This window comes from Pyrus communis, chromosome 10 (genome assembly GCF_963583255.1).
Source record: "Pyrus communis chromosome 10, drPyrComm1.1, whole genome shotgun sequence".
NCBI lineage: Eukaryota > Viridiplantae > Streptophyta > Magnoliopsida > Rosales > Rosaceae > Pyrus > Pyrus communis.
Genome location: NC_084812.1, coordinates 7490910 through 7501018, shown reverse-complemented (window position 1 = coordinate 7501018; position 10109 = coordinate 7490910). Strand labels below are relative to the sequence as shown.

Here is a 10109-nt window from a genome sequence, read left to right as displayed (position 1 = left end):
TTCCACGTCCATCAATATTTTAACATTAAGAGAGTTTTCTTAACATTTCTCTTATCTTATATAAGATCCATGAAATCACTTCCCATACAATATTGATTGTTATAATCTTCTCAACAACCATGGCAGATACTAGATATACCACAGTTATTATAGTTAGGTGGTCGGCAACTCATTATTTACACACCCAAAATTAACAAATTAGTTGCCACTCTAAATTCTAATAAAAGTGGGTGTCTCAGCAAGCATGTTGGTTTTATGTGTTCAAATAACATTGTTCTTGTAATGTTGGCATTCAATTCAAAACTAATGTGTAGAGATGTGCCTGTTATTTCTAGACTATCACGCCAAACTTTCATTATTTAACATAGAATACTCTTAACACGTCATCTTATATGTCACAACTTTCCGCTCCTTCTCACATGTGGACTTGTCTCAACAAGGAAGCACGTAAGACTGCTTGTGACATGAATAATCTCCTATGACACCATATTAAAATATAAACATTCAACCCAAAACCAATTTAGAATCAAAGAAGTGACGCTTACAAGATTCAATATTCAACATGCAATCTCTAGAAAAATGAAGTGCATTTATCATGCCTTAGACTGCCAGATATCCTATACACCAACTATGATTAATTTTTCAATTAATTAACTTTATTTTAATTAAAATTATATATATGGGTAGAAAAATGCACCAAAAGAATACGATCCTAAATTTGCCATGACTATATCCTTTATTAATTTTCTTAATCAATGTGACTTTTTTTTTTTTTTTTTTACCAAATAATAGATTTTGTTAAATTAACCACTTACAAAATTAGAATCTACGCATTATTGTAATAAATGACCACTTGCATTCAATGTGACATGCTAACTAATGCTGACTAAACAGTATCATATGAAACGGTCAGCATGGAAGACGGAGACGCGCTCAAAGCCCCAGAGATGCTGTGGTCAAAGGACAAAACATGCAAACTGCTAGTGTCAGCTAGTGGGGCCCATTTCTGTGGCAGCCTACCATACTGAAAGTGGTTCAGTGAATAATTTCGTGACAATAATCCATGCATGTTTCCTTAAATTTTCTGCTGGTGCACTTCTCATTTTGGGCATGGAAACCCCACAAACCCAGCAACCCACCACCTAATCGGAGCCCATTAATGGCCTGAAATCAACCCATGTAACAACCAGTCGTACCATTTTTAGTGTTGAATGTTCTGGTTCATCAGACAAGCGGAAGCAGATAGCTTTTGAAAAAAGCAGAAGTTGTTCTTCTGGGTTTTTCTGCGTTTGGGATTGGTAAAAAATGGAGGAGAGGGAAGGAAGATCCTTGGCTGAAACCCCAACATGGACAGTTTCTTGTGTGACTTGTGTCATGGTTGTTCTTGGGTTCTTCTTCAATGGCTCTTTGGAACGGGTTGGAAAGGTAATTTTGATCTTAAATCTTCAATGTTTGTCTTTGTTTTGGTATTTGTTTACCTTTTAATCGTATGCCTCTTCTTAGTGAGTTTGGCCAATTAGTCACACCCCTTTCATCTAAGTTCAATCTGTAGATTATATTGTCCTTATTTCAAGAAAAACTTCAGGTGTGTCCGCCCCGTTTCATCAATTTTGATCCTCGATGATGTAGATTAGAGTAGTTTAGAATATCGTATTATCTCATACTCTTATATTATTCCCCTACTTTGTGATAGTGGTTGGATAAGACTAAAAGGAAGTCTCTAATTGCTGCTCTGCAGAAGATTAAAGAAGGTAATAATTTTAGGAATCGGTTTTTTGTTCTTCATTCAATTTGTACTAATCTTTGTTCAGATGATTTCAACTCATCCTTTTGGCTGTCAATGTTGTTGAAGCAGAGCTCATGCTTTTTGGGGTTATGTCATTGTTGATGAGTCACTTCATTATTATTGTGGCCAAGGTTTGTGTTAAATCGTCGGTTATGAGCAGCCGGTTCTTTCCATGTGCATCGGAGAATGAATTTTTGAATGCTGTTGAACATGTTCTTGTTCCGAGTTCAGGTAATTTGAATAGTTCAGTCTCCAGTGTACAGGTGAAGGCTGGTTCTCAACACGGCTATTGTCCTGAGGTAATTTCACTTGCTCATGGCATAATGAATTCCTTTTAATGCAATTGTAGTTGGAAATACTTTAAGCGTGTATATATTCTCCCGCGCGAATCTCAGCAATCACTTGTTCTGAGTCTGCGTATTGATAATTTGGAAAAATCTTGATGATAGAGTTTATGGTTCTTTCACATGTGACAACATTCGCTTGCTTGTTAGTTGAAAAATTGCTTGTCACATGGTACTCATTGAAATCTGATCGGCCCCAATAGAAAGCAATAAACACGAAGATTGTTTCATATCTTGTTATATGGTTGCTAGGGTCATGAATCCTTTGCTTCTCAACAAAGTCTTGAACAGCTTCACCGTTTGATGTTTGTGCTCGGCATCACCCATGTTTTTTACAGCTTCGTAGCCATTGTCCTGGCCATGATTAAGGTAACTATATCATATCATCGATCAAACTTCTCTAATGGTCCCTGGGGTCGTGCCGTCCTATTTACAGGAAAACTAAGCGCATTTTCCTAATCTTGTGCAGATTTACAGCTGGAGAGTATGGGAAAATGAAGCCAAAGATATAGCAATTCAGACCTTAGAAGGTGAAAAACTGTTTGTATTGATTTCCAGAGTTGTCCATCTGTTGTTTACCAGACGTAACTTTGGATATGCTTTACAAATTGTAGATGTCATGCATGCCCTATTATTTTTGCTTCCTTTATCCAGATACCGCTGAAGGTAGACCAGGTATTCAAAGAATGAGGAGATTGTCTACTTTCATTTTTCACCATGCATCCCATCCATGGAGCCAGCACAGAGTTCTTGTTTGGCTGGTATTCTCACATCCTAATTTCTTATTCAGATATATCAGTACACTCGAAATTTATCACCTTTTTGTTATTTATATGCTGGATGGTAATTCTGTTTCATCATCTTGACTGAGAAATGTATCTTTAAATTTTAACTTGAGGTCTCGGCCCCCACATTTGCACACATTTGGGCATTATCACTATCTCCACAGATGCTACAACATTGCTTAAAACTTACCTCGTCGTTCATTTACACGTAGGACAATCAATTTCAATCAATGATATTCTATTTGGCTATTTGCAATGTATGCTTGTGCTATGTTAACGGCAGTTTCCTAAACTTTTGTCTCTCAGAGTCGCTTTATCTGCTGTTATGATTTTCTTTACCATCAACTTTGTTCAACCCAATTTGCAGCTTTGTTTCAGCCGCCAGTTCTGGAGTTCTATAAACCGGTCTTCTTACATGGCTTTGCGCTTCGGCTTCATCACTGTACGTTCTTTTCTAGTCTTAATGTTTTTTTGTCTTTCTTGAGCATTTACGGTACTAGTATAATTCATATTCATATCTGCATGCTTTTTCACACGGTGAGTCCGGCTATAGTAGAAAAGTTGGCTTTGCCATGGCATCTGGAATATTAGTTTCTTTTTACGACTGTTACATTTATGGAAAATAAGTCATATCCACGGTATTATAGCTTGCTTTATGTTCTCTATTTTTTTTAATTACATATTGAGTCGTTCAGAGTGCAAAAGAATGTGCAAGTAAAGATCATATCCACGGTATTATAGCATTGCTGACTCTGCTGTGTTTCACCTCCTTCATGTAGACTCATCAACTTCCCTTGTCGTATGATTTCCATAATTATATGATTCGCAGCATGGAGGAAGAATTTCGGGATATTGTTGGTATCAGGTAAACTTTTTACTTATTACTCTTCTTCAGAAACTGGTCTTTTTTTTTTTTTTGTGAAAGTTTATTTCTATGACGAATTCAGTAATTTATTCATCTCAACATAGATTCTGGTGAACGTAATTACATTTTTTGCACTTATTTTGCAGTCTGCCTCTTTGGATTTACACCATCTGTTGTGCTGTTCTAGATTTTCATGGTAATTTTCTTTGTCTGGAAAAGCTTATACCAATGCTTAACTATGGTCTCAAGGGACAACAATTGTCACCCAAGTTAAAATTTATGCAGTTAAAATTCCTGGAAAAAATTTGATACATTTTAGCTGTCAAGCTAATCTTACCGTGCGCTTTAACTTTGTTACTGACGTTCAGGAAGCAACCTTTACTTTTGGCTTTCCTTCCTTCCAGCCATTGTAAGTCACTGATGTTCAAATTTCCTGGAGCTTCTCTAAAGTTCAACATTTTTCGAAGTAACACTGCATAATTTCTCTTTTTGTTTCCCTTCTTTCATGACTCCCACATCAGTTGATCCTGCTTATTGGTACAAAACTGCACCGAATAGTGGTAAAGCTGGCTGTCGAAATCATGGAAGAAAGTCCGTACATGAAAAATCATCAGTTTAAGCTTAGAGATGAGCTCTTCTGGTTTAAGAAGCCCTGGCTTCTTTTACGTGCAATACAATTGATATCCTTCCAGGTGAGTACTAGATCACTTGCATCCATTTCAATTCTTAAAATAATGACGTTTAATTCCCACCATCCTAATATTTTACCGGCATTTGTTTTCAGAATGCCCTCGAGATGGCAACTTTCATCTGGTCCCTGGTATGAATGTAATGACTTGTTAAGGGCCCATTTGATAACCATTTTCGTTTTTTGTTTTCATCTTAGACAGGCCTCTGAGATAAAAAAGTTCAAAGCTTCCTTATTTTAGTTCCTTGTGATGCTGAATCGCTGATTCAAATGTTTTGTTTCCAGTGGGAAATTAAGGAACCTTCGTGTTTCATGGACAACCGTACTTTCCTTGTGATTCGCTTGACATTTGGGTATGTAATGTACATTTTTCGCTCTTTCCATTGCAACTGATGTGTTTCGGGCCTAGTTCATTGTCTGCAAATTGTGCCAATGTGGTTCGATATCATAGATATAAATGCTGATGACTTATCGATCACTCACCACAGGGTTGTCACGCAGTTCTGGTGTAGCTTTATAACATTCCCACTCTATGTTATCATCACACAGATGGGTTCAAGGTTCAAGAAATCTGTAGTATCCGAAAATGTAAGAAATTCGCTACATGGATGGACAAGGAGAGTGAAGGCCAGACAAAGTACTTCATCCACTGCTACTACACAATTGTTGAAGACATCAACATCATCCGATTCTATTGTGGATGAAACTCGCAAACTCGAAAGTTCCGCCTCAAACTCTTCGGAGAGAAGTTCCTTCAAGAAACAGAATACATCTTTCCGACATCTGCAGAGCGGAGATGAGAAGTTAGAAACTCCGCTCTCTGTTGGTCCGGTTTACGACAGTTACAGCGATGACAACGAGGGTGATTACCATCACGATGATCATAGTAACATAAAAGATGAATTGGCTCTCCTTCCACCATAAGCTTTTCTTTGTTGGAGTATCACTAGAGAGATATAGACTGCTTGTATACACTTTGATACATTAATTAATCATTTAGCGTCCGAATGTTTCAACCACTGCGCCTCTCTGAAGCAGTTCTCCCTTACACCGTTGGATCAACCACTGCGCCTACTCTATGGATCAACCTGGAGAACCGTTTTTGTGGTATTAGTAGATCCCACTCGCTGCAGCTCAAAGCTAAGCTTCAAATTCTGAAGAAAGGAGCCCTCTCCGTGTCTGACTATCTTCAGCTTGTTAAGCAGACCTCTGATGCCCTTGCTGCAGCTGGCGCTCCACTTGATGACCTTGATTTTGTAGCACATACCCTCAATGGCCTTCCTAGCGACTACAATGCTTTTGCTACTTAGACTAGTACATATTTTTCTAATTTTTTTTTTTTGAACAAACGATATTATCTGTAAGGGGTAGGGGGTGGTTTAGTTTCACAATGGGCTAGCAATAATGTAATTCAAATATTTTTCCACTCTTTGAGCTTCTAAATTTCTTTAATATCATGATTAAAGATGCATCTTCACATCATGTGGCGTTTACGTCTAGTAATACATTGTTATGCGTGAATTTTTTCTTCATATGATAATGCACTACAGAGAATCTGCAAGTTGTAACCGAGAAGAAGATCCGCAAGTGCTCATCCCGAAGAAAAAGACTGATACTTAGGTGCGCCTTAGGGTGTGCATGCTTTGTTGTTCGCTCAGTTGTGATTAACAAATCTGCTATATACAAATGTCAATCATAGTTGTCACGGTTCAATAGGATAATATTAGGAAGACTAAATTTGTAAACAAAATTTTGTAAACTAAATGACATGAAAGTTGATGATTGGATTGGTAATTAAGCGTTGATAAACGTGTTCATTCCTATTGTTTACACATCATTTAGTCTACAAATTTAGTTTCCATATCATTATCCCAGTTCAATAACTTACAAGTTACAACAATCTTCATATGGTAATTGAAAATCGACAAGAAACCATCTTCTAATTAGAATCTGTAATATTAATCGAGTCCCAAACTATATACTTTTGGAAGCATGGCTACCTCCACTATCTTCTTTGCAGCTGGCCATGCTAATATGAAAACCTTTAATTCATATATGTTCTAATTTCGTGTATGAACAATGGCTACAAAGTGCATCCCAAAGTTTAATTTAGTAACTCACACATTTGTTGTCAAAATATCATCACTTTTGTAAATTTAATTTAATTTCTCCACTAAATTGGTGATAAGAACCACATATACGGTAACCCTAAAATTGCAATCTATCAGTGTGTCGCATCTCAATGTCTTAGAATGTATATGTTCACGTGCAACTTATTCCACTGGCAGAAATGGTTACACCTAACACCACTACACACATCATATCGAAGATCCGTTTCTCGAGAGATTTTTTAGTGTGATTAGTATATGAGATGGTAAATCACATGTCAGTATACAAATGATATGTGTTTTAAAATGTTAATAACTTAAAAAATAAAATTTCTCACTACTTACATAAAACACGTGATGTACTACTCGTGTTTCCGTCACAATTAAAAATTTCTCCCGTTTCTTGTGCATTTTGTATTTATTTATTTATTTTCCATTGATTTATCGTTGAGTTAAAAACAAACAGGAAAGTGAAAAGAATAAAATAGTGAAAATCATATTTCTGAACAACAATTTTATCGCATTTCTACTAATTAATAAAATCTTTTTTGTCAATAAAAAAAGAGTAAAAAGACAAATTAGTTTTCTATCACACAAAAAAAATGATGGATAATAATGTAATTTTATAGGTCCAAATTTTACTGTTTTTTATTGAAACTTCACCTATAAGTAATGTTAAAATACCTTCAATATTAATATAAAATAAAATAAAATAAAAACAAAAAACAAAAACCTCCCACTCCCCTCACGTTCTCTCCCTCTCCATCTCTCCTTCTCATTTTCCAAAAATATGTGTTCATTCACACAAAATGTGTAAGCAAATGCTAGTTTTTCATATTATAAATAGCACTATGGAGTCCACACTTTAAATCACAATACAATAGATATCATCAGATCAGTCAAAACCATGAGCCTCATGAGAAAAATGTCTCATAACATTCTAATTTTCTCTCTTGTTCTAGTAGCCTTCCTCATGTTTGCAGCAAGCATGGGAGGCAAGGCACAAGGTTTCAGCATCAAGATGTGCACCACCCTTTCACCAAACCTCACCCTAGTTGAAAAACACCAAAAACTAATCCAAATCTCGAAATCTCGAGCCCATCGATTTCAACCGATCACGAACCCTAATTCATCATCACCAGTACTGATCCCAAACACCATAAGATCTTACGTTAGACATGCATTCAGTGACTTCTTTTACACAGTGATCACCATCGGCACACCTCCACAGGTAGCCAACCTGGCAATCGACACCGGTAGTGCTTTTACCTGGGTTCAGTCTGCAGAATGCAGAAAGTGTATCGTCACGCCATTGCCAGGCTTCGACCTCAGGAAATCATCCTCGTCAAGAGTCCTGCCTTATAATCACCGGCTTTGTGTTCCTCCATTCCTCAGCCCTCGCGGCCGTGGCTGTTCCTATCTTTTAGAGTATGCTGACCGTACTACCACTGAGGGTTTGGTCGGATTCGAGAAATTTACATTCTTATCCGAGCAAGGGCAACAAGATGTCCCATTGGCGTTTGGGTTAGGACTAGTGAACAATATAATCTTCAGCGTCCGTGACGACGATCATCCGAATCCGATAATCGGGATTATGGGGTTAGGGAGGGATCACCCCACAAGTATTATAAGACAACTAAACCCAATCACCCTTCTAAGATTTTCCTATTGCCTTGCGCCACAATTTGAGGCCACCCCATCATTGTTACATTTTGGTGACGACGCACAAATTATAGGTGCCAAAAATGTTCGTAGCACACCAATTTTGGGCGGTCCAGACGACCATTATTACGTGAGATTAAATGGTATAAGCCTCAACGGACAACTTCTCCCCATCGATCCGAACTTATTCACGCGAGGGGGAGGAGGGGTGGTTGTTGATACGGGGGCTCCGTACAGTCTTATCGTCGACGAAGCGTTCCAGATCTTGAGGCAGGCTGTGGTGGACTACTTTTACAACAAGTACCAATGGCAACCAATTCCGAAAACTGCGAGAGATGACTTTGACCTTTGCTACGACTTCCATACAGTATTCACTGCACCGTCAGTGATGCTTCACTTCGAAGGCGGCGATATGGAGGTGCATAAGCCGTCACTCTTCACAGTCGTTGAAAAAAAGAGTGAGTTATGCATGACGATATTGTCACTGGGTACTAGTGAAAACTTGCCAAGCATCGTGGGCGCGGTTCAGCAGGTTAATTATAAGTTTTTGTTTGACGTTGGTGCAAGGATGTTGCACTTTGCTGAAGAAGATTGTTGAAGATTGACAGTATAATTAGGGTTAAATAATTGGTATGTATATGTGCCGATCATGAAAATCTAGCAGAATAATAACAATAATACATTTGTATGTTCGGTTTATTGCCTAGTTATTCTTAAATTCTGACATTTATCATAGAATCAAACTGAAAGAAGCTGAAGCTAGCAGTTCCTTTATTTGACTAGTGGTGCTTACAAACTCAAGATCTACAACAAAGTGAAGCAATTCAGTGCGATCGGTCTTCATACCTTCCTTGTCCCTGGAACAAAAAAAAAGGGAGCGCAAACTCAGCTTGCGGTAAAGAGTTGCCAGATTTCGTGTCATACATCGATGCCCCGATAAAGTATTTGATATCTAAAATTTTAATCTTGCACACATAATGTGCATCTTCGACGTAGCGCGACAAACTGAAGGTATCCAGCGATAATCCTTGAAGCATAAGAGAACTAGAATCGGCACCAGAGAATGTGAGAAAGCCTCAAAGTATATTTAATTGAATAATATGAAAAATAACCCTAAAGGATGCTAGCTTATATAGAAATTACCGTACTTGGGGACCAGTATAGAAATATGACCATAATTGAAGGGAGTTCCATGTTAGACAAATAAGGAATATGGTTGGAGTCCTTGTGTAATTGTATATAATATTATTATTGGAAGAATAAGCCGTCCTACAGCCGTCCTACCTACACACTAGCCGTCCTACAGCCGTCCTACCTTGTCCTACCTACACACTAGCCGTCCTACAGCCGTCAAGCCGTCCTACAGCGGTCCTACCTTGTCCTACCTACACACTAGGACGGCTACCTTGTCCTACCTACACATTTGTATCATGTATATATATCCTTGTAATCTTGTAGAGAAAAATAATGAAAAAATAAGCATTCTCTTCCATTTGCATTCTCTTCCATAAGCATTCTCTTCCATTTTTCCACATTCACGTATCAATAACAAATATATTTTTTAGCCTACATACCTTTTTCTACATGGTATACAGAGCAGGTTTATAACCCTAGCCCTAATTTTTTTTTCGGCAGCTTTCTCTGCTGTTCCCATGGCTGTTCGTGGCCTGTCCCGTCCCTCCTCTGCTCGTCCTCCCCTCCACTGCACCTACTGCAATTTTGATTATCATACCCGAGACACCTGCCATAAACTTCATGGCTATCCCGTTGGCCATCCCCTCCATGGCCAACCGTGGCGACCACCGCGCCGTGCCACTGCTTCCAGTTCTTCCCGCAGCCATGCACCTTCCAGTCCTCCCCGGCAGCCACGG

General features: G+C 38.2%; 2 protein-coding genes across 2 annotated transcripts; both read left to right on the top strand.

The window, feature by feature from the left end:
- Positions 1–1075: 1075 nt before the first annotated feature.
- LOC137748561 (MLO-like protein 4) lies at positions 1076–5804 on the top strand. Its single transcript, XM_068488732.1, has 14 exons — positions 1076–1425; positions 1694–1751; positions 1856–2085; positions 2383–2499; positions 2600–2660; positions 2785–2891; positions 3283–3357; positions 3695–3780; positions 3927–3976; positions 4149–4189; positions 4302–4472; positions 4565–4600; positions 4754–4821; positions 4957–5804. Exons 1-14 carry the CDS (start codon positions 1306–1308, stop codon positions 5390–5392), a joined length of 1656 nt encoding a protein of 551 aa, XP_068344833.1. The 5' UTR covers positions 1076–1305; the 3' UTR covers positions 5393–5804.
- A 1697-nt stretch (positions 5805–7501) lies between these two features.
- LOC137747786 (aspartic proteinase nepenthesin-1-like) lies at positions 7502–8836 on the top strand. Its single transcript, XM_068487932.1, has one exon. It carries the CDS (start codon positions 7502–7504, stop codon positions 8834–8836), a length of 1335 nt encoding a protein of 444 aa, XP_068344033.1.
- Positions 8837–10109: the final 1273 nt, after the last annotated feature.